Here is a 25576-nt window from a genome sequence, read left to right as displayed (position 1 = left end):
TATGTTAGTGTTTACAAAATATTAACATCATCAGCATGGCATCGTGTCTCTCTTGCTGTTTTCCATTATCAACGTACAGAATGTCATTCACCTATTTGCCTTATAGCTATGAGCAGAATAATGCAAATTCCTTACGCTTGCTGTTTAACCAATGGGCACACTCTTATCACATTCCTCTCTCTCAACCAATGGGCATAAATCTTGGGATGTGTTTATATGTCAAACTTACCCATGATCTCGTACTTGCTGTGTCACAGCAAAAGTTACCGACAACCCTCCACCTCCCCACCATCACCACCTGTCATTGGAACCTCTTAATCCCAGAGGGGGAGAATTCAATGCCAACTGCCCCGCATAGGGCTACCTGCCATCAAAGGATCAGGCTCTGAGGATCATCCCTCAGAGACGAGGCCATTCCTCAAACTATTTTAAGAATGGTTTATACTTGCATTTTGTCTCTGTTGTTCATTCAGCTCAACCTTAATCTCGATTGAATTAACCAAATCCAGGAAAAGGAGAATTTGGCACATTGCAAAAGTGACAGCTGTCTAACCAAGCTGTTTTCAAACGTACACTTACAGTGTTTCAGATGCCAAAGCCTTTGTGCATTTGAAAAAGTTTATTTTTAACAAATGGTTTTCTTTGCATGTCAGACTACGTCGTAAATTCAATTATTCCATTAGACACATGCAGATATTGTTATCAATATCGGTATTTTCAAAGTTTATGAACAAAAAACAACGTACCTAGTCAAATGTATTGGAATCCCAATGAAGACGGTTATTATCCTGGTTTAGACCCACCCAACAGACGCTTCAACTGGTCATGAGTGTCACTCACTTATTCCCCCCCCCCCCCCCCCCTCCCCCCAAGACTGCTATGCCATGATACGCCTTATCACTCCACACATTTGGCCAAACGAAGGCGTTGGATCTACTGCTTGCTGGCACTTGATTACACACTCATAGGCTTTGTCTACTTGGTGTTACATTGATATTAATCCCTTTGTTTAAATAAGTGCGCATGTATAAACGTTGGTATTGTTGTTGAAAAATTAATTGTTCTTGATAGAGTGGTTTGGTGTTTCAATGTGTTTTGAGCGCCCAGATAAACAACCATTTACATGTTGATAGTGGGAGCTAGTATTGATTTACTGCCACTGTGGAATGTTCCACAGCGAAGGCAAGTGCACTGTGTATGTCTTGGCTCCGGAATTGACGAGGAAACTTCCTTCTGTGTTTTGTTTTGAAAGAAACCCCATTGTCAGTAGTTAAGCAAAGAATACATTTGGTTTCCACTCAAATGAGGTCAGGGAAGTTTGAGAGAGTGTGAAAAAGTACATTTGGGGCGATATATGTGTGCTTCAGCATATTATATGATTTAACTCCCATTCCCCCCGAAAATTATAGCACTTTATTTTAGTGATTTCTTTCAATCTGTGAATATAAGTAAGTACAAAAATAATACAACATACTTTCTTAGTAAATGCCAACTGAATAAATACCAGTGGAAACAATATAGTAAAATACCAGGCCACCAGTTCAAGTATTCAAGTATATACCAGCCTAATGTACATCAAAATCATTATTAATGGCTAAATTAAGGGTATATAATCCTGACGAAGCCACATTATGATGTTTTGCTGACTCTATGCTTTACCTTAATTAAAAAACCCTCCATGATGTACAATTTTTGAGGGAAATATCCAAAACTTGAATGTGTTCCAGACAAGCAGTCACAGCATGGTATGAACAAAATCCATTCCAGACGCGTACCCATTTTCACATGGACATGCCTAAATTTGGCCAACACGTCTAAATGGGAAAAAAATTATGCCATCACTTAGAACGGCTTAATGTAAAATGCTGTTGTTGACCTCCAGGTACAAACTGTTCAGCTATTCCACAGACAATTGAAACATTTACCACAGAGCTGTAAGCTATGGAATAGGTCACCCTACCTGAAGGAATGTACCCCTGGATTTTTTAGATAATACAATGAAAACAAATGTGTAATACTGTGTAGTAATGCTGATTCCATACTATGAGATATTTGTATCAATACATGTAGATAATGAAATTGTTATACCCACTCTATATAGGCATTTCACCTAGACCAGGTATCCTCAAACTGGGTGTACCGCGCAATGCCGTAAATATATATACACTACCGTTCAAACGTTTGGGGTCACCTAGAAATGTCCTTGTTTTTGAAAGAAAAGCACATTTTTTGTCCATTAAAATAACATAAAGTTGATCAGACGTACAGTGTAGACATTTAATGTTGTAAATGACCATTGTAGCAGGAAATGGCTGATTTATATCTACATAGGCGTACAGAGGCCCATTATCAGCAACCATCACTCCTGTGCTCCAATGGCACGTTGTGCTAGCTAATCCAAGTTTAACATTTTATAAGGCTTATTGATCATTAGAAAACCCTTTTGCAATTATGTTAGCACAGCTGAAACTATTGTTCTGATTAAAAAAGCCATAAAACAGACCTTCTTCAGACTAGTTGAGTATCTGGAGCGTCAGTATTTGTGGGTTCGATTACAGGCTCAAAATGGCCAGAAACAAATAACTTTCTTCTGAAACTCATCAGTCTATTCTTGTTCTGAGAAATGAAGGCTATTCCATGCGAGAAATTGCCAAGAAACTGAATATCCTGTACAACGCTGTGAACTACTCCCTTCACAGAACAGTGCAAACTGGCACTAACCAGAACAGAAAGAGGAGTGGGAGGCCCCGGTGCACAACTGAGCAAGAGGACAAGCATTTGCTGCCAGTTGAGGACTTGTGAGGCATCTGTTTCTCAAACTAGACACTCTAATGTACTTGTCCTCTTGCTCAGTTGTGCACCGGGGCCTCCCACTCCTCTTTCTAGAGGGAGAACTAAGATGACTTTTGAGTAGTGAGACATGTATAAAAGCAACAAATACCATTTATAAGAAGGGGCTAGAGGCGTCTTATATGGGGAGCTACCGAGTGGCTAGGACAGGCAAGCCCCATACTATTGTGGAGGACTTAATTATTCCTGCTACCGCGGAAATGGCCGGGAAAATGCTAGGGAAAAAGGCCAAAAAACTATACAGACAATGACTTCATCAAACAACACTGTTTCAACGCGCATCAGTGACACGGCAGGAGATGTTTTGAAACAATTACTGCTTCGCATACAAGCCAGTGAATTATATGGGTTACAGCTGGTTGAGTCAACAGACAGTGGCGGCCTGGCACAGCTCCTGGTATATGTCCGTTACGTTTATGGGGTGTCTTTTATGGAAGACATCCTCTTCTGCAAACCACTGGAAACCAGGATAACAGGAGAGGATATTTTTAAAGTACTGGATAGCTTTGTGACATCAAATGGACGTTGGGGGTCAAGATGTGTTTATCTTTACTGATGGCGCAAAAGCCATGACAGGAAGACATAGTGGAGTGGTAATGCACGCGCAAGCAGTTGCTCCCTACGACACTCGGGTACACTGCAGCATCCACCGAGAGAATCCTGCTGCCAAGGGAATGCCTGACAGCTTGAAAGACGTTTTGGACACTACAGTGAAAATGGTTAACTTTGTTAAAGCAAGGCCCCTGAATTCTTGTGTATTTTCTGCACTATGCCATGAAATGGGCAACGCTTTTACAACATACAGAAGTGCGCTGGTTATCAGGGGGCAAAGTATTGACACGTTTTTTTAAATTGAGAGACAAGCTTAAAGTTTTCTTTACTGACCATAATTTTCACTTGTCTGATCACTTGCATGATGATGAGTTTCTCACATGACTGGCCAATCTGAGTGATGTTTTTTTCTCACCTGAATGAACTGAATCTAGGATTACAGGGACTCTCTGCAACTATATTCAATGTGCGGGACAAAATTTAGGCTATGACTAAGAAGTTGAAGCTCTTCTCTTTCTGCATTAACAAGGACAACACACAGGTCTTTCCATCATTGTATGATTGTTTTGTGTGCAAATGAACTCAAGCTTACGGACAATGTACAAGGTGATATAGCAAAGCACCTGAGTGAGTTGGGTGCCCAATTACGTAGCTACTTTCCCGAAACGGATGAAACAAACAAATCCAGTTGTTTGTTTCATCCGTTTCAGGAAAGTACCTACGTAACTGAAAGTTATCGCTTTCATGCCCTGCCTTCAGTCCACTTACCGATATCTGAACAAGAGAGCCTCATCGAAATTGCAACAAGCGGTTCTGTGAAAATTTTATTTAATCAGAAGCCACTGCCAGATGTCTGGATTGGGCTGCGCTCTGACTATCCTGCCTTGGCAAATCATGCTGTTAAGACACTGATGCCCTTTGCAACCATGTACCTGTTTGAGAGTGGATTCTCGGCCCTCTCTAGCATGAAAACTAAATACAGGCACGGACTGTGTGTGGGAAATGATTTAAGAATGTATCCAATACATCCAATGTATCCAATTTTCGATGTACAAATAAGATTTCATATGTAAGATGGTTAAATAAAGAACAAAATGATTGATTATTATTATATTATTATGATTATTATATGTTATTAACATTTGAGAGTGCGCTGACCCTGGTACTAGAGGGGGTATGCAGCTGGAGGTTGAATGTTTGAAGGGGTATGGGACTATAAAAAGTTTGGGAACCACTGACCTAGACCGAAGAATAGGGACAACACACCCTGCAACTGTATTTTTCCCATTTTGTCAGATTTATAAAAGACAGTCCATTAATATAGATTGACTGTGTAATCCTGTAGAACTCTAACGATACAAACCCTCATCTCGAAAACCAGACCATAGGCAACAAATGAAGAGCATTAGACATTTGTGGGAGGCAAAGTGGATGTCTAAAGAGACTATTGTATGATGATGATTCCTAAACACCTCCCTCCGTTGACTGCATGTTTATGGAAATTGCACAGAATTTGCCATCCATTTTTTGTTTTTCACAATATACGATAAAAGTCATTGGCTGTATAAATGAGAATCTCACATAAACCAGAGGAACAACACAAGATTGAGTCTTCGTCTGATCCTAGTGCCTACACGTCTAAAACCTATCTGCATGCTACCTCCCCCTCTGACGTCACCGGGCTCCGACTAGACTTGGACAGCAGTGTCACCTTTGACCTTTGCGTCCCCTTTGAGGTGGACGAATAGGACACCTGGTTCCCCGTGGTCGAGTCTCTCCCGTTGTCGCCGCGGCAACACAGCACCGTCCTGACCTTTTCCCTGAAGTCGTCAGAGACGTAGTAGAAGATGAAGGGGTCGATGCAGCTGTTCAACGTGCTAACAGCTAGGCTAACCATGTAGGGCACATACAGGTCCTCCCCGTCATCCACCAGGTAGGAGTCGGAGTAGTGCAGGAGAAGGAGGATGTTGCTGGGTAGCAGGCAGCCAACGAACACTACCAGCACTAGCACAGTGACGCGCACAGCGTGGGCGTAGCGCTGGCCTCCCGCCACTAGGGTGCGTATCACGGAGCCGTAGCAGTAGAGGACGACCAGCAGGGGGAGCAGGAAGCAGAGAAAGAAGAGTGTGAGAAAGTAGGGCAGGAAGTAGTTCTCATGCTCCTCCTCAGGCAACGCGTCGTGGCACGTGGTTATGCTCGGCTCGTCCAGCTTGTAGGACTGGCGGGAGACGAGGAGAGGCACCATGGCGGCCAGCGCCACCGCCCACACGCCCAGGCTCATGTAAAGGGAGGTGCGGAAGCTGCGGAGGGTTTTGGCACCGAACGGGTGCACCAATGCCACGTAGCGGTCGACGGCGATGAACGCCAGGCACAGCACCGAGCCATACATGTTGCCGTAGAAGAGCGCCGTGACCACGCGGCAGAAGGGCTCGCCGAAGACCCAGTCGTTGCCCTGGAAGTGATAGACTATGCGGAAGGGGAGCACCATCAGTATCATGAGGTCGGTGGCGGTGAGGTTGATGAGGAGGATGGTGGATGGCATCTTCTTGGTACGGAACAGAAGGACCCACAGGGCCAGGAGGTTAGCCGGGAGGCCCACAGTGAAGGCTACCAGGTAGAGCATGGGCACGTAGAGCACGGTGGTGGGAGCCTGCACCTCCTGGATCTGTTTGTCTTTCAGGGTGGTGAAGTTGCAGTTGGACACCAGCTTGAAGGAGCGCAGCCCTGTCAAGGTAGAAACAGAAGAGATTTGATGATTCGTTAGAGGTTCTGCATGAAATTATTTTCAGTATAAATGCATTCATATACTGATATTTTACCTAGAAAAAGCTGTGCATCCTAGTTAAGCATTCAGATAAGGCATACCCCTAACTTGAAATGTGTAGGTGACACAAACTTATAATAACATCAATGTGTGATATACACAAAGGATGGAGATATGCCTGCATTTCTCACGTTAGGATTCAGCCCAATGCGAAAAGCTTGCAGGACTTTCACATCCGTAGTCGAACGGACATTTTGGGTGAAAACTTGAGTTACGTGATGTGGATCTCAAGCTAGGATTCAGATCATTAAGAACAAAGTGATCTCATCAGCTTGAAAATAATCTATGGTCATGGGAGGGGTCTGGCAATACCATTAAAGTGGTCTGTGGTACTGTATGTCTGAAGGTGTGCGAAGTTGCTGGATATTGGCGGGAACTGGAACACGCTGTTGTACGCGTCGTTCCAGAGTATCCCAAACATGGATGATATGTCAATGGATGAAATGTCTGGTGAGTAAGCAGGCCATTGAAGAACTAGGGCATGTTCAGTTTCCAGGAATTGTGTACAGATCATTGCGACACTGTCTGCCATCTGTCCCGGAACAGTTGAAATCAGGATTCATCTGTGAAGAGCACACTTCTCCAGTGTGCCAGTGGCAATCGAAGGTGAACATTTTCCTACTGAAGCCGGTTATGACGCAGAACTGCAGTCAGATCAAGACCCTGGTGAGGACGACGAACACGCAGATCAGCTTCCCTGAGGCGGTTTCTGACAGTTTGTGTAGTTTGTTCTTCGGTAGTGCAAACCCACAGTTTCATCAGCTGTCCAGGTGGCTGGTCTCTGGCAACAGCCCTGGTGGACATTCCTGCAGTCAGCATACCTATTCCATGCTCCCTCAAAACATGAGACATCTGTGGCACTGTGTTGTGTGACAAAACTGCACATTTTAGAGTGTCCTTTTATTGTCCCCAGCACAAGACGCACCTGTGTAATGATCATGCTGTTTAATCAGCTTCTTGATATGTTACACCTGTCAGGTGGATGGATTATCTTGGCAAATTAGAACAGGGATGTAAAAAAAATTGTGCACAAGCTTTTATGGAAAATGTCTAGGATATTTTATTTCAGCTCATGAAACACTTTACATGTTGCCTTTATATTTTTGTTCAGCTTCTTGATATGTTACACCTGTCAGGTGGATAGATTATCTTGGCAAATTAGAAATTCTCACTAACAGGGATGTAAAAAAAATTGTGCACAAGCTTTTATGGAAAATGTCTAGGATATTTTATTTCAGCTCATGAAACACTTTACATGTTGCCTTTATATTTTTGTTCAGTATTTTTATCACATTTGAAATGCAGATAGACTGAAGATTGTTTAGCTCCTACACACTTAGAAAAAAGGGTTCCACAAGGGTTCTTCGGCTGTCCCCATAGTATAAATGTTTTGGGCTCCAGGTGGAACCCTTTTGGGTTCAAGGTAGAACCCTTTACACAGAGGGTTCTATGTGGAACCCAAAAGAGTTCTATCTGGAAACAAAAATCACAGGATTCTTCTATGGGGACAGACAAAGAACCCTTGTTGGTTCTAGATAGTACCTCTTTTCTAAGAGGGTTACCTCTCTTGTTCAGTACCTTGCCTGTGCGTGTAGTGGCTCAGCGTTGTGAACACTTTTTCAATCACCAATTAAATGTACATTCCAGTTTAGCCTGTTGTTGTTTTAGCCATTACAGTTAAGTGGCAGGCTATAGTGACAGTTCCCAGAGAGCTCAGGCTCATTTCAGCGAATGGTTTAATTTACAGGAAATAGCTGGCCGGTATATGGCAATAATGTACATAAACTACCCTATAGAGAACACATTCCTACTCAGTAGATAAGAGGCAGTAGATTAGCTTGCATGCCGGTATATCTTCAAAATCACAGGAAACATGACTTACTGTTGTACATGAACACCTACCAAAATAAAAAAAAGAATTCACACAATTAAAATAATTCACGCAATGAAACCCAAACGAAGGGTTTCATTAAGCAAACCATTAGTTTGTGGTTTGCTTAATGAAAGTGACCTGAAGGAGTTTGGATCGAAAGAAGAAGAAAAAAAAGATGCACCAACTTACGGACGCCCATGCCAGTGCACTCCTCCGTGGTGGGAGAGGAGGAACAGCCATGGAGGAGAGCAGAGAGAGAGAGCAGCAATAGCAGAGTCCTGGCTGGAGTCCCGGCTGGAGCAAAGAGACTCATGGTGCTGCAGAGGATCCGTGCTCTCTCACAGCGAAAGCTATAATTTATGGTCAGGCGCTACTTCCACAAGCAGAGAGAGCTGCCTCTCCCTTCCTTCCTTTCACTGCTCCGTGTAACGCAGCCCCTGTGTCCCAAATCCTGTGATGATAATACAGTGAAGTCTAAAATTGTTATCTCCTTTGCCACAATTATCACCCTTCAAATCACTGTGTTCCTGCCGAAGTTTGTCAAGAGTCTCAGCTGTGTCTCAGTCTCTTCTACACTGTACTCCTATCCTCTATTCTAATATGGTCCAGCTGTGTGTCTAGTTCTGCCTCTGGGGGAGGTGCATGTTTGGTGGTTGGGGCATGACATTGTTCTTCTCATGCTGTGATTCATATGAGGAGAGAGCGGTGAGTTGATCTTCCCCACGCTTTGAGGAACAGGAAATATGGTAATTTCACCTCTGGGGCCATAGTAAGGCATGCATTATTCCAGACAGACATCCACTCACACCCAATGACCCAAAGAGCATACAACAACAAACACACACATACAACCACACACACACACTTCATAAGTAAGTGTCATTGTGCTCAAGAGTTCCATGTTCTGACATTCATTGAAAATATCCTGTCCTAAACAACAGCCGTATGTTCCCAATCCCCCTCTCCCTTGCAGCAATCTTTGTTGTCCATACTGGACTCAATCGTGCATCCTCTGATGCCATTTAAAACACAACCCACAAAAAACTTCAGGTCTTGACGCCAGAGGGTATTACATTCCTGCCGTTCTTAGGAGGACAAGCCGTTGTCAAATAAGCATCAATAATCCTCCACTGGGCAGAGAGGCTGTGCTTTCCACCCAAATACTCTCTAGTTGTATAAATATCCAACCATTCGTTTTATATGAGACCTCTATTTTTCACGTAGCTCGGTTTATTTGCTCCTCCTGTCTTGGCAGTCTGTCCTTCCGCACACATATACCAAGCAACCCTACTCAGACACACACAAATAAACATGACAAACACACAGTCTATCAAGCTGGATAAGCACATGTCCTGTGTCCCCAGTATGGTGACTGTGAGGAGAGAGGTAGAGGCCTGCATGAGGAGCAGTCACTTCCGTCAGAGAAGAACAGGGGCATATCAAGGCAATGGCCTTGAAAGGACTAATAGCAAAGTCAAATAGGGTCTGCAACACATCAGCATTACAGTCATTGTCCCTTCTAGCACAGGGCAAGTGGATTGAGAGGGACTTCAACTAGCTAGCTAATGTTAGCTAATGTTATGCTGATGTGTTTTCATGTGAATTCCTGACATCTCACAGGAAACGATAGGATCTTAGCTGACGGAAATGAGGGATCACGGATGTAGGGGAAGTGTGTATGCGTTCCACTCTGGTGTTTATATATTCAGCCTCAATAGGCTACTACTGATAATGTGTTTCTGTAATTTTCTTATTGCATCTGGCAAAGTGTTACCAAACGCATTTTGTCACGTTCTGACCTTTATTTCCTTTGTTTTGTATTTATTTAGTATGGTCAGGGCGTGAGTTGGGTGGGCAGTCTATGTTTGTTTTTGTATGATTTGGGTATTTCTATGTTTCGGCCTAGTATGGTTCTCAATCAAAGGCAGGTGTCATTAGTTGTCTCTGATTGGGAATCATACTTAGGTAGCCTGGGTTTCACTGTTTGTTTGTGGGTGATTGTTCCTGTCTCTGTGTTTGCACCGGATAGGACTGTTTGGGGTTTTCATATTTCTTGTTTTTGTATCCAGTTGTTCATGTGTACATTTACGTATTAAAAGAACCATGGACACTTACCACGCCGCATATTGGTCCTCTGATCCTTTTCGCCTCTCCTCTTCGGAAGAATCACAGGACTCCTGGACATGGGAGGAGATACTGAACGGAGAGGGACCCTGGGCACAGGCGGGGGAATATCGCAGCCCCGAAGTAGAGCTGGAGGCAGCGAAAGCTGAGCGGCGGCGATATGAGGAGGCAGCACGGCAGTGCGACAGGTACGAGAGGCAGCCCCCAAAAAATTGTGGGGGGGGGGGGACACGAGGTGTGGAGCTAAGCCAGGTAGCAGACCTGAGCTCACTCCTCGTGCTTATTATAAGCAGTGCGTTACTGGTTAGGGACCGTGTTATGCTAAAGTGCACGGTGTCGCCAGTACGTGTCCATAGCCCGGTGCGCTATAGGGCAGCCCCCCGAGAGTGTCATGCGAGTGCGGGCATCGAGCCAGGGCGTATGGTGCCTGCTCAGCGGGTCTGGTCGCCGGTATGCAGTTTTGGTCCAGGGTATCCTGCGCCGGCTCTGCGAGCTGTGTCTCCGGGGCGCTGGGAGGGTGCAGTACGTCCTCTGCCTGCGCTCCGCTCATGCCGGGCAAATGTGGGAGTGGAGCCTAAGGGAGAGGTGCTTGTAGTAAGCACTAGATCTCCCGTGCTTACCCACAGCCCGGTTCAACCTGTGCCTGCACTCTGGAGGGTCCGGGCTAGAGTAGTTGTCCACCCTTTGGAAGTGGTGCCAAGGTTGCGCACCAGAGCTCCAGTGCTCCCCCACAGCCCGGTCCTTCAGGTGCCTCCTCCTAACACCAAGCCTCCTGAAGGTCTCCCCAGCCTGGTGGTTCCTGTGGCAGCCCCACGCACCGGGCTGTCTCTCTGTCTCCTCCCTGCAGGTGGTCCCGCCTGTCCGGCGCTGCTGCCGGAGTCTCCCGAGCAGCCGCCCCTCTGTCCCGAGCAGCCGCCCCTCTGTCCCAAGCTGCCCCTCTGTCCCGAGCTGCCCCTCTGTCCAGTGGGGTCATTGAGAGGGGTTGCCATGGTTAGAGAGCCACGGAGGCGGACAATGAGGCGGACTAAGACAATGGTGAAGTGGGGTCCGCGTCCCGCGCCAGAGCAGCGGACAGACGCCCACCCAGACCCTCCCCTATAGGTCAAGGTTTTGCGGCCGGAGTCCGCACCTTTGGGGGGGGGTACTGTCACGTTCTGACCTTTATTTCCTTTGTTTTGTATTTATTTAGTATGGTCAGGGTGTGAGTTGGGTGGGCAGTCTATGTTTGTTTTTCTATGATTTGGGTATTTCTATGTTTTGGCCTAGTATGGTTCTCAATCAGAGGCAGGTGTCATTAGTTGTCTCTGATTGAGAATCATACTTAGGTAGCCTGGGTTTCACTGTGTGTTTGTGGGTGATTGTTCCTGTCTCTGTGTTTGCACCGGATAGGACTGTTTTAGGTTTTCTCACGTTTATTGTTTTATTAGTTTATTCATGTATAAATTAAAACATGAATAACCACCACGCTGCATTTTGGTCCGCCTCTCCTTCAGATGAAGAAAACCGTTACACATTTACTCAAAGAACTTTGCAAAACTACGGTGAAGTCTCTTCTTTTTTTTTATGTGACCACATTTTCAAAACTCCAATTAAGATTCAAAGATGTCTGCAGAAACAATGGGGTGTTAGCTATGATATAACACCTTGAGTTTGAAAACATTATTGGTTATTGAATTACAGTAAGTGAAGTGGATTAACGCCCATAAAATAATTATGGTAAAAGAATGACATCATGGGTCCTTGATCTGTACTATACAGAAATGCATAATTATTCATGTCATTCTCTTCACGGTGATGTATCCTGAATAGGTACACAAAGGTAAAAAATGTAGTATCTCCCTTTGCATGTCTGGGTATTATTATACACACTGGCTATTATTCTAATAGTTACAAATTCTAACAAAATTGTAACTACTTTTCAATGTCCGACGTCTGGTGTTGGTTGGTGCACAGTGGGTATGAGGGGGCTCATAATAAAATAATAATTTGGTGGGTGCTTATATTGGTCCTATTTCACACATGTAGATGTGTGTATTAATACATGTGTGAATTTCAAACGTGTTTTTATGCATATGCCAACTCTCCCTGAGAGTCTGGTCATGGTAAGGGGTCTGACATTATTGACAGCGACCGTGGAGGAATAAGGGTTAAATGCCATGCTCATGGACAGATTTTTCACATTATTAACTCTGGGATTGAAAAAAATTGCCATGGGTCCTCAGATCCTCAAAAGGTTCGACAGCTGCACCATCGAGAGCCTGCCTGGTATGGCAACTGCTCGGACTCCAACCGCAAGGCACTACAGAGGGTAGTGAGAACAGCCCAGTACTGGGGCCAAGCTTCCTGCCATCCAGGACCTCTATACCAGGCAGAGTCAGAGGAAGGCCCTAAAAATTGTCAAAGACTCCAGCCACCCCAGTCATAGACTGTTCTCTCTGCTACAACATGGCAAGCGGTACTGGAGTGCCAAGTATCTAGGTCCAACAGGCTTCTAAACAGCTTCCCCAAGCAATAAGACTCCTGAACATCTAGTCAAATGGCTACCCAGACTATTTGCATTGCCCCCCCCCCCCCCTCCTCTCCCCTCTCCACACCACTGCCACTCTCTATGCATAGTCACTTTAATAACTCTACCTACATGTACATACTACCTCAACTAGCCGATGCCCCCGCACATTGACTCGGTACCGGTACCTCCTGTATATATTGTTATTTTTTACTGCTGCACTTTATATTTACTTATTACTTTTATTTCTTATTCTTATCTGTGTTTTTTGGAAATTGCACTAATGGTTAGGGGCTCGCAAGCAAGCATTTCACTATCTATACCTGTTGTATTCGGCACATGTGACTAGTACAATTTGATCTGATTTGATTTTGATTTGGTTTGATCTGAACTAGCAACCTTTCAGTTACTGGCCCAAAACGCTAACTGCTAGGTTACCTACCACTGACATTAACTGAAGAGAGAAAGAAGAGAAGTGAGCGAGAGGGAGGGGTTGTCCAGACTGTTTTCACACTCTTTTGCTTTGACTACCACGTAACAGAAAGAGAAAGAAAAAAGTTACAAGCTGAACAAAACAGTATGCCAGTGGAAGGGAGGACAGTAGCACGTGACTGAACTGTGGTTTGTGGCTAGTTTGAATTCTCATTGTCGCCAATTCAGTTACAGTCATTCTGTTACGGATTTTTTGGTCAAATTGTTACCGATTTGGTAACAGAATGAAGAGTTTTAATAATTTAATAAATAAATATTAAATAAATGTTTTGGGCTGGCGAAAAATGGGGAGAAAAAGGGGTACAATAAAAAATTAAAAAAACTTTCCATTAGCAATGCATGAAATTGTAACTTTTGTGCTCGTTTTTAAAGGACAAACCTAAATTATTGCCACTCAGTGCAAACAGCTGCAGTACAGCGCCCTTAACCACTGCGCCACCCGGGAGGCCCTAATGGAAAGTTTTAAGACCCACAAAAAGCAGGTCATAACCAGTGATGTAGTGGTAAAAAAAAATAGGTGGGTAAACTCTGATAGCCAGTTGTGCAGAAAAAAGCAATGCTTTTTTTTTGGTCCTGTCTGTATGGCCTTGCAAAAGCCTCACAAGTAGACCATTTAGAAACCTTTTATGGATAGGCTACTTATGCATGGCCAGGATTTTTTAAAAGACACCAGATGCATTACTGTGAAACCAGCTTTTGTCAAAGTAGGGTAAGGTTTTTTTAATTAATCAAACAAGAAAACAAGAAATTGCTAGAGGAAAATAACTTAAATGTTTCAAAATAGGAGTGTCACCAGGTCACCATCTCTCCTACTATGATGAGCATATATGTACATCCAAAATAATAACAGAAACTGGCTAAAATATCGTAATAGCCTACGTAGATAAAAAGGGGATGTCCACTCACTGTTTTGCTGCTGACAAACTTTTGAATAAAGCTTTGATGATTAACATCTATTTTAAAGCGGTATCATGAGCCAAACCCGATAGTCTTGTCTACTTGGTGAAACGCATTGGGCATGATAAAAAAAAAACTGTCTTCATTGAGAGGAGGGGAGGTTATTAATCAAATTAAACAAAAAGGACGTGAACAAAAAACAACATACCTAGTCAAATGTATTGTAATGAAGACGAAGGTTATTATCCTGATTTAGATCCACCTAACTTACGACTTCGACTGGTCAAGTGTGTCACTCACTTATTCCCCCCTGCGTTGTTCGCTCTATAACCTGTTCATTAATGTGCCCTGCGACCATCATATATAGACCTCAATGCATAGACAATAAGAAGACAGTGGCAGAGTAAATTCAAACACACATTTGTTTTATCACCAAACCTGATAGCAACCTCTGTCCGGTGAAGTCCAGAATGCATGTGCGTGTAACAGGCAGTTGCATGACCTACAGCATTGTCAAGCAAGTTGTTTCCGACATTTTCGGACCACTAAAGAGCCACAGAGAGTTACCGCAAGTCGCAAAGAAAACAGGAGCTGCCTCCACTATTCCCACACCATTTTACCAACAACATCAAATCACCTCTGCTTCGTCTAATACAGTGACAATTAAAAGATACCAAAAACAATTTAGTCCAATCAACGTCAGCTAAATATTTTGTGGCTGTCCATGGTTCTGATTTCTGTGTGTGTGCGTGTCTGTGTGTGTGTGTGTGTGTGTGTGTGTGTGTGTGTGTGCAAGAAGAAAAACATTTTGACTCACCCTACTTGTAGAGAAAAGCCAATGCCATCTTCCTCTCTTTCATTTTGACGAAACGGTCTATCACTCTATCATACATGACGGTTGGATCAGAATCGCCATTATAATCAATGGCCAGTACAGAGAATTAAGTAAAACCACAAGTCCAAATCCCTATCTCCATCCATGGCTAATTTTGGAAAGGGCCAATTTTAGCTAGCTAGCCACCGGAGGACAACTACACAATGAGATGCAACAATTCAAGGTTTTCTGTCATTGATGGATGATCTCAATGGGATTTAATAGGAGTTACCACCAACTGTACATTTCGACCAGAAGGGGACTGCCGCTTGACAACTCTTCACTCCAAAAGATTGGCCGCTTCGTGGGTGTGCGCGTGAACCTATTCAAGTAAGTAAGTAAATACATTTTGAAAATGTAAACAAAATATATATATTATTAGCTAGCTAAAGCAGGCCACTGTGTGTAGGCTAATGAACTGCTTGTTAGCTAGCTAGCCAACTGTACATACTATAGCTAAGTGAAATATCATCAGCTAGTTAACTTCATATTAACTTATCTTGATATAGGCCTATTTGTCATTGTAAATTAAAAATGCATGCTCCAAATGCATTTGTAGATAACAGCAATGGAAGAGGGTGAAATTATTTTCTGCTCCAGCTGTCAGAAATTGAGTAAGTGTACTAGTTAGATAGGGCAGGTTGTATGATGACGTTATGAAAATATTCTCCAGTTTTATTCCCTAGAGAGGAAAACTAAGAAGACAGTCAGATATATAATAGTCAGGGCTGTCTAAATGTAATACAGTTAAAAGTCACACACAATGTAGGCTACAAATGTATTATAACTGTAACAGGCCAATCCTTCTCCTGGAGATGTGCTGGGTGTGCAGGCTTCTGTTCCAGCCTAGCACTAACACACCTGATTCAACTTATCAAACCCAATGAGTTGATAATAATGTATATTATTGCTGGGCTGGAATAGAAGTCTGCTCACCCAGTAGATCAGGGAGTGGAGCAAGGTTGGCCACCTGTTGAATGCAGAACGAGGGAGAGATCGGTTTGTTGTTTTGGAATGTTTGTTGTTTTGAAAGTGTATTGAAAAGTTTCTTAGTAGCTAGCTAACTTTTTAGTTTGGATCCCGCAACGCAGTTGGCATCAGTTGTTGGGACTGCTACTCTCTGTCCAGATATCCTGCCTACCAAGGCCAAGTCTGAGGAGCTATTTGGCATGGCAGCTAGCCTAGCTGCTAGCTAGCTGTCTATCAAGCTAGCAGGGTTTTCTTGAGGGCTTGAACGTATTCCGCGACCCTAACCGGGTTTGTGGCTGTCTAGATCCCTGCTGTTTGTTGTTGTTTTCAATCTTCCCTGTGACCTGTCCTGTCTAGAACTGCGAGGAGTAACAGTGTAACCTACATTGCTAGCTACCATGACAAAGACCAAAGCTGGCGGAGTACCATTGAGGACAGTGGTGTCTCTCTATCACAGGTGAAGGGTCTTTCAAACGAATAAAATAGTTCTACAAGCAGTTGTTACATCAACAAGAAAATAGCTTGAAGTGACTCTATAGCCACTCCTATCTGTCATATATTTAATCTGAGACGAGAGGAAAGTCTTTGTCCTCAGGCCTGGAGGGAAGCCAAAGCTGCTACCCCAAGAGTGGTAAAGCGGCCTTTACTGGTTCTAACAGCAGACCCATCAGCTTGCTGCCAGCTCTTAGCATACCCCGAAAAATGTGTTTGACCAAATATGGTATATTGCTAATTCTCTTTAAACAAATTAACAACATACTTTCAGCGTGCTTATAGAGAAGGGCATTCAACGTGTACTGCACTGCCACACATGACTGATGATTGGTTGAAAGAAATTGATAATAAGAAGATTGTGGGAGCTGTACTGTTAGATTTCAGTGCAGCCTTTGATATTATTGACCATAGCCTGTTGTTTAAAAAACATGTGTTATGGCTTTTCAGCCTCTGCCATATTTTGGATTCAGAGCTATCTATCTAATAGAACTCAAAGGGTTTTCTTTAATAAAAAAAAAGCTTATCTAATGTCAAACATGAAAATTGTGGTGTATCTCAGGGCAGCTCTCTAGGCCCTCTACTCTCATATTTTTACCAATGGCCTGCCACTGGCATTGAACAAGGCATATGTGTCAATGTATGCTGCTGATTTAACCATATACACAACCACAGCAAATGAAGTCACTGAAACCCTTAACGACGAGTTGCTGTCTGTTTTGGAATGGGTGGCCAGTAATAAATTGGTCCTGAACATCTCTAAAACTAAGAACATTGTATTTGCTACAAAAGTTCATGACCTCAGCTGAATCTGGTAATGAATGGTGTGGCTGTTGAACAAGCTGAGGAGACTAAATTACTTGATGTTACCTTAGATTGTAAACTGTCACGGGCAAAACATATACACTACCAGTCAAAATTTTAAGAACACCTACTCATTCAAGGGTTTTTCTTTATTTTTTAAACTATTTTCTACATTGTAGAATAATAGTGAAGACATCAAAACTATGAAATGACACCTAAAGAATCATGTAGTAACCAAAAAAGTGTTAAAACAAATCAAATCAATTCAAATTGCTACCCTTGATGTCAGCTTTGCACACTCTTGGCATTCTCTTGGCATTCTCTCAACCAGATTCATGAGGTAGTCACCTGGAATGCATTTCAATTTACAGGTGTACCTTCTTAAAAGTGAATCTGTGGAATTTCTTTCCTTCTTAATGCACAACACAATCAGTTGTGTTGTGACAGTGTAGGGGGGTATACAGAAGATAGCCCTATTTGGTAAAAGACCAAGTCTGTATTATGGCAAGAACAGCTCAAACAAGCAAATAGAAACAACAATCCATCATAACTTTAAGACATGAAGGTCAGTCAATACGGAGCATTTCAAGAACTTTTCCAGTGCGGTTACAAAACCATAATGCGCTATGATGAAACTGGCTCTCATGAGGACCGCCACAGGAAAGGAAGACCCAGAGTTACCGCTGCTGCAGAGGATAAGTTCATTATAGTTAACAGCCTCAGAAATTGCAGCCCAAATAAATGCTTCACAGGGTTCAAGTAACAGACACATCACATCAACTTTTCAGAGAAGACTGAGTGAATCAGGCCTTCATGGTCGAATTGCTGCAAAGAAACCACCACTAAAGGACACCAATTATAAGAAGAGACTTGCTTGGGCCAAGAAGCATGAACAATGACATTAGACTGGTGGAAATTTGTCCTTTGGTCTGGAGTCCAAATTGGAGATTTGTATTCCAACCGCCATGCCTTTGTGAGATGCGGTGTGGGTGAACGGATTATCTCCGCATGTGTATTTCCCACCGTAAAGCATGGAGTAGAAGGTGTTATTTGCTGGTGACACTGTCTGTGATTTATTTAGAATTCAAGACACACTTAATCATCATGGCGACCACAGAATTCTGCAGCGATATGCCATCCCATCTGGTTTGGGCTTAGTGGGATTAGCATTTGTTTTTCAACAGGACAATGATACAACACAACTCCAGGCTGTGTAAGGAGAGTGATGGAGGGCTGCATCAGATGACCTGGCTTCCACAATCCCCCGACCTCAACCAAATTGAGATGGTTTGGAATGAGTTGGACCGCAGAGCGAAGTAAAAGCAGCCAACAAGTGCTCAGCATATGTGGAAACTCCTTCAAGACTGTTGGAAAAGCATTTGAGGTGAAGCTGGTATAGAGAATGCCAAGAGTCTGCAAAGCTGTCATCAAGGCAGAGGGTGGCTATTTGAAGAATCTCAAACATTAAATATATTTTGATTTGGTTAACTTTTTTGGTTATTACATGATTCCATATGTGTTATTTCATAGTTTTGATATCTTCACTATTATTCTACATTGTAGAAAATAGTAAAAAATAAAGAAATACCCTTGAATGAGTAGGTGTTCTAAAACCTTTAACCGGTAGTGTAGATTCAATGGTTGTAAAGATTTGACGAGGTCTGTCCATAATAAAGAGATTCTAATAAAGAGAAGCAAGTACTTTTGTCTTATCTTGATTATTGTCCAGTCGTGTGGTTGAGTGCTGCAAGGAAAAACCTAGTTAAGATGCAGCTGGGCCAGAACAGAGCGGCACGTCTTGCTCTTCATTGTAATCAGAGGGCTGATGTAAATACTATGCATGCCAGTCTCTCTCTTGATGAGGAACTGACTGCACCACTTCTTCTCTTTATAAGAAATGTGTTGTAAATCCCAAATTGTTTGCATAATTAACTTACACACAGCTCTGACACACAGACTTACCCCAACAGGCATGCCATCAGGGGTCTTTTTACAACCCCCAAAGCCAGAACAAATTCAAGAACGCGTACAAGATTATATAGAGCAATTATATAGAGCAATTATTGCATGCTCAAATGAACAGCAACGCTCACGGCACAACGCCTCTCCCCTATTTGACCTAAATAATTTGTGTGTATGTATTGATATGTAGAGTACGTGTGCCTTTAAAAAAAATGTATGTAGTTCTGTCCTTGAGCTGTTCTTGTCTATTAATGTTCTGTATTATATCTTGTTTCATGTTTTGTGTGGACCCTAGGAAGAGTAGCTGCTGCTTTTGCAATAGCTAATGGGGATCCTAATAAAATACCCCAAAAATACCTCCGGTATGGACTTTTTTGTTCTGTCGAAATTATGCTTTAGTAATAATAGCCTACTTACTAACATTTAATAACAAGTTCAATTATTTGTACATTTTGAAATAATATTTAGATTAATTCAAAGTTGTTAAACTTACAGAAGACAAATAATGTATGCAAAATTAAATATAAATGTTGATATTGGTTGGCAGCAATGTTCCCTCGTGAGGCAGCTCACCTCAGACTGCTGTGCAGAAGAAATATTGAAATTGAACTTCACTCAACTTTCTGCAGTTAGTTAACACCATCAACTTTTGTTCTACTGTGGCAATTGTAATCGAATCAAAGCAATACTTGCCACTTTCAATGTAACATACCAAAACAAAACAAACTATGCAAGATTTAATATGCAAAACTAACTGTACAAGGGATTTTCCTGAAACGCAGAGCGCGTTGGAGTAGGATTATTTTGCATTGACAGGCATTACTCAGGCTGTATTCTACACATACCAGTGCGCCATAACTAATCGGAGCTGCAGTAGGCCTATATGCATTTGCCATATTTGGATCTGTGCCATTGACTTTGAACTGGACTGTGTTTAGGCTGCATGTCACGTTCTGACCTTTATTTCCTTTGTTTTGTCTTTATTTAGTATGGTCAGGGCGTGAGTTGGGGTGGGCAGTCTATGTTAGTTTTCTATATTTTCTATTTCTGTGTTTGGCCTGATATGGTTCTCAATCAGAGTCAGCTGTCTATTGTTGTCCCTGATTGAGAACCATATTTAGGTAGCCTGTTTTCCTTTGTGTTTTGTGGGTGGTTATTTTCAGTCTTTGTGTGTCTGCACCAGATAGAACTGTTTGGGTTGTCACTTTGTTGTTTTGTATTTTTCATAGTGTTCAGTTTCTTATTAAAAAGATGAACACAACACTTGGTCCGATCCTTCTTCCACCCAAGACAACCGTGACAGAACCACCCACCAGAGAAGGACCAAGCAGCGTGGTAACAGGCAGCAGCAGCAGGAGCAGCGCTATAAGAAGGAATGGACATGGGAGGACATTCTGGACGGCAAGGGTTGCTACACATGGGAGGAGATCCTGGCTGGAAGGGATCCCCTCCCATGGGAACAAGTGGAGGCAGCTAGGAGAGCAGAGGCAGCCGGAGAGAGGAGCCAGCGATACGAGGGAACACGGCTGGCAAGGAAGCACGAGAAGCAGCCCCAAACATTTCTTGGGGGGAGGCACACAGGGAGTGTGGCACACAGGGAGTGTGGCTAAGGCAGGTAGGAGACCTGCGCCAACTCCCTGTGCTTGTCCCCGGTTCACCAGCACAGCCCAGTGCGGGCTATTCCACCTCGCTGCACTGGCCTGGCTACGGGGAGCATTCAACCAGGTAAGGTTGAGCAGGCTCGGTGCTCAAGAGCTCCAGTGCGCCTGCACGGTCCGGTCTATCCGGTGCCACCTCCACGCACCAGCCCTCCGGTGGCAGCCCCCCGCACCAGGCTGTCTCTCCGTCTTCTGCCTACAGGTGCTCCCGCCTGTCCAGCACTGCCAGAGCCTTCCGTCTCTCCAGAGCTGCTAGAGCTGCTACTGTTTTGTGTTGGGGTTTGTGGGTGGTTGTTTCCTGTCTTTGTGTTCTCTGCACCAGATAGGACTGTTTCGGGTTTTGCCACATTTGTTGTTTTGAAATTGTGTTCATGTTTAGTTTCTCATATTAAAAAACACAAACTCTAACCACGCTGCATTTTGGTCCTCTCCTTCGACGGAAGAAATCCGTTACAATCTGTTCCTATGAACTACACGTTAGTGCTCATGGGACTTTTTACATGTAAATGCCCACATGCAAGCTAGGCAGAACTACAGTGTAATTTTCCTTTGACCTAGTTCATTGTTTTAATGCAGAGAAGAATGGATGTAGATTTTGATATTTTTCTCACAAAGCCACTTTTGCTTAATGCAGTGGAGTTGGTCTGTATTTAATGACACTGAACAACAATGTAATCACAACATGTAAAGTGTTGGTCCCATGTTTCATGAGCTAAAATAAAAGATTACAGAGATGTTCCATATGCACAAAAAGCTTATTTCTTTCCAATGTTGTGCACATATTTGTTTACATCCCCGCTAGTGAGCATTTCTCCTTTACCAAGATAATTCATTCACTTGACAGGTGTGACATATCAAGAAGGTGATTTCACAGCATGATCATTACACAGGTGCACCTGGTGCTTGGGACAATACAAGTCTACTCTAAAATGTGCAGTTTTGTCACACAACACAATGCCACAGATGTCTCAAATGTTGAGGGAGTGTGGAATTGGCATGCTGACTACAGGAATGTCCACCAGAGCCGTTGCCAGAATTTCATTTTCATTTTTCTTCCTTAAGCTGCTTCCAGTACTTCCAACCGGCCTCAAAACAGCAGACCACGTGTAACCACGCCAGCCCTCCACATCAGGCTTCTTCACCTGCGAGATTGACTGAGACCATCCATCTGGACAGCTAATGAAACTGTGGGTATGCACAACCAAATCATTTCTTCACAAACTCTCAGAAACTGTCTCAGGGAAGCTCATCTGCGTGCTCGTCGTCCTCATCGGGGTTCTGAACTGACTGCAGTTTGGCGTCGTGACCGACTTCAGTAGGCACATGCTCACCTTTGATGGTCACTGGCACGCCGGAGAAGTGTGCTCTTCAGATTAATCCTGGTTTCATGTTGCATGGATCTGTACACAATTCCTGGAAGCTAAAAAAGACCCAGTTCTTCCATGGCCTGCGTACTCACCAGACATGTCACCCATTGAGCATGTTTGGGATGCTCTGGATTGATGTTCACGACAGCGTGTTCCAGTTCCCGCCAATATCCAGCAACTTCGCATAGCCATTGAAGAGGAGTGGGACAACATTCCATAGGCCACAATGAACAGCCTGATCAACTCTATGCAAGGAGATGTGTCGCGCTGCATGAGGCAAATGGTGGTCACACCAGATACTAAAACAATGTCTAATCCACGACCCCTACGACCCCTACCTTTTTTTAAGGTATCTGTGACCAACAAATGTATATCTGTATATCTGTAGTCATGTGAACTCCATAGACTAGGGCCTAATTTATTTATTTCAATTGTCTGATGTCCTTATATGAACTGTAACTCAGTAAAATCTTTGAAATTGTTGCATGTTGTGTTTATATTTTTGTTCAGTGGGAAATGAAACAGGAAATTACAAGACGTAAAATGTGCTCTGCTTTTTCCAGACTGTTCACTGTTACCTACTTCAGCCACTAGAGGTCAGTCTTGACAAACATAAGTAAAAAAGCTAAACCTGTTCTTCACTGAGGAAATATGTGGGTGGAATTTGGAAAATGCTCTGATGCCTGCACTCAGTCTCTGATTTATCAGAGCATCAGCAAAACAGCAACAGTGGTAAGTATGAATATTAGCCATCTCAAGCCTAACTGCACTACTGATGAGAGAGAGCAGAAGAAGCAAAAGAGCCCCCACATAAAAACAAATGACAGGCACTGTCAAGGATTCTAAGGCCAAAATGTATTATTTCATATCACATTACTGTAATTTCAACCGCCCACGAAAGCATCTGTGATTAAGTGCAAGGTCACATACACATACATGTTTATTGTACTATAACAATAACTCAATAACTCTACCGTCTTTATTGTCCTACAGTGCATTCTGAAATTATTTAAACCTCTTGACTTTTTCCACATTTTGTTACATTACAGCCTTATTCTAAAATTGATTAAATAGTTTTTTTCCCCTCATCAATCTACACACAATACCCCATATTACAGCCTTGAGTGTTCTTAAGTATGACTCTCCAAGCTTGGAACACCTGTATTTGGGAAGTTTCTTCCATTCTTCTCTGCAGTTCCTGTCAAACTCTGTCAGGTTGGATGGGGATCGTCGCTGCACAGCTATTTTCAGGTCTCTCCAGAGATGCTCGATGGGGTTCAGGTCTGGGCTCTGGCTGGGCCACTCAAGGACAATCAGAGACTTGTACTGAAGCCACCCCTGCGTTGTCTTGGCTGTGTGCTTGGAGTCGTTGTCTTGTTGGAAGGTGAACCTTCGCCCCAGTCTGATGTCCTGAGCACTCTGGAGCAGGCTTTCATCAAGGATCTCTCTCTCTCTACTTTGCTCTGTTCATCTTTGCCTCGATCCTGACTAGGCTCCCAGTCCCTGCCACTGAAAAACATCCCCACAGCATGATGCTGCCACCACCATGCTTCACAGTAGGGATGGTGCCAGGTTTCTTCCAGACGTCACGCTTGGCATTCAGGCAAAAGCGTTCGATCTTGGTTTCATCAGACCAGAGAATCTTGTTTCTCATGGTCTGAGAGTCCTTTAGGTGCCTTTTGGCAAACTTAAAGTGGGCTGTTATGTGCCTTTTACTGAGGAGTGGCTTCTGTCTGGCCCCTCTACCATTAAGGCCTGATTGGTGAAGTGTATCAGAAATGGTTGTCCTTCTGGACGATTCTCCCATCTCCACAGAGGATCTATGGAGCTCTGTCAGAGTGACCATCGGGTTCTTGGTCACCTCCCTGACCAAGGCCCTTCTCTACCGATTGTTCAGTTTGGCCGGGTGGCCAGCTCTAGGAAGAGTCTTGGTGGTTCCAAACTTCTTCCGTTTAAGAATGATGGAAGCCACTGTGTTCTTGGGAACCTTCAATGCTGAAGAAATGTTTTGGTACCCTCCCCCAGATCTGTGCTATTCATTCAACATCATGACTTGGTTTTTGCTCTGACATGCACTGTCACCTGTGGGATATTATATAGACATGTGTACCTTTCCAAATCATGTCCAATCAATTGAATTTACCACAGGTGGACTCCAGTCAAGTTGTAGAAACATCTCAAGTATGATAAATAGAAACAGGATGCACCTGAGCTCAATTTCGAGTCTCATAGCAAAGGGTCTGAATACTTATGTAAATAAGGTATTTTTGTTTTTATTTTGAATACATTTGTAAAAACCTGCTTTTGCTTTGTAATTATGGGGTATTGTGTGTCAATTTCATCCATTTTAGAATAAGACTGTAACTTAACAAAATGTGGAAATAGTCAAGGGATCTGAATACTTTCTGAATGCACTGTATTTGTCTCCCAAGTTCCGCCTCTCTGATCTTTACTGCACGGCTCCATTGAGAATTAAATGTAAGCCGATCCCTCAATGTAGCGGCCTGCCTGGTCTAAGGGGAGCCAATTTACTGTCTCCTCTCCTCCTCCACTGTACTCTCTCCTTTCCTCATCTCCTCCTCAGCCAGACTCCCCCTGTCCTCTCTTCCTCCACTGCTCTCCCCTGTCCTTCACAACAATCTTCCTATTCTCCTCCCCATCAGTCCCCCACTCCTATATTTTTCTACCAGAATCCCTCTCTCCTCTCCTCTCCTCTCCTCCACATTCCTCTCTCCCTCGTCCTCCATGGCCTTCCTCCTAGTCATCCATGTTTTTAATAATGGCTAAAAGTCTGTACACTGGCCATGCACTGGAGACTCATCTCCAACTCAACCCGCCTCTTCTTATGGCTACTGTTGGCTGTTAGTCTAAAATCAACTGGCTTTTGTGCAGAGCACAGCAAAGGAGGGAAAATACAAGAATCTGTCAACAATGGTTAGAGGGGGTCTAGACGGTATAGTGACAAATGGACAAAGATGTGGAACACCAGGGGAAGCCATTTGTATGTGTTCAGGTTGAAAGAGTGTTACACACACTGTGTAAGAAGGGGAAAGACATAAGCACATCTTTAAGTGTTTTGTCTGGATGTGTGTGAAGCCTTATTTTACCATTTCCCCTGAAATTTCCCTTTGTGAAAACATTATCATAAAATAAACAAATTCACAAGCAACATTGAATAGGCTACATAAAGAGCTTAGCTTACTTAGATGTTTCTAGCATATACTGTACCTGTCACTGCAGGATAGTGACATATTGCTTACCCTTATCAATAACAGACTATAGGCTACCAGTATAGAACATGGGTCCAGCTGACACATTTCTTTCATAATTAG

At 43.3% G+C, this 25576-nt stretch overlaps 1 protein-coding gene across 1 annotated transcript; it reads right to left on the bottom strand.

Moving 5' to 3' along the window:
• Nucleotides 1-4213: 4213 nt before the first annotated feature.
• LOC139391055 (proteinase-activated receptor 4-like) lies at nucleotides 4214-8663 on the bottom strand. Its single transcript, XM_071138538.1, has 2 exons — nucleotides 8289-8663; nucleotides 4214-6126 (listed from the first exon to the last, which is right to left on the bottom strand). The coding sequence occupies exons 1-2, from the start codon at nucleotides 8410-8412 to the stop codon at nucleotides 5048-5050; spliced, it is 1203 nt and encodes a 400-aa protein (XP_070994639.1). The 5' UTR covers nucleotides 8413-8663; the 3' UTR covers nucleotides 4214-5047.
• Between the last annotated feature and the right edge of the window lie 16913 nt (nucleotides 8664-25576).

This window comes from Oncorhynchus clarkii, chromosome 31 (genome assembly GCF_045791955.1).
Source record: "Oncorhynchus clarkii lewisi isolate Uvic-CL-2024 chromosome 31, UVic_Ocla_1.0, whole genome shotgun sequence".
Classification (NCBI taxonomy): Eukaryota; Metazoa; Chordata; class Actinopteri; order Salmoniformes; family Salmonidae; genus Oncorhynchus; species Oncorhynchus clarkii.
The sequence above is the reverse complement of the archived record's forward strand: the minus strand, read 5'-3'. Positions and strand labels throughout refer to the sequence as shown.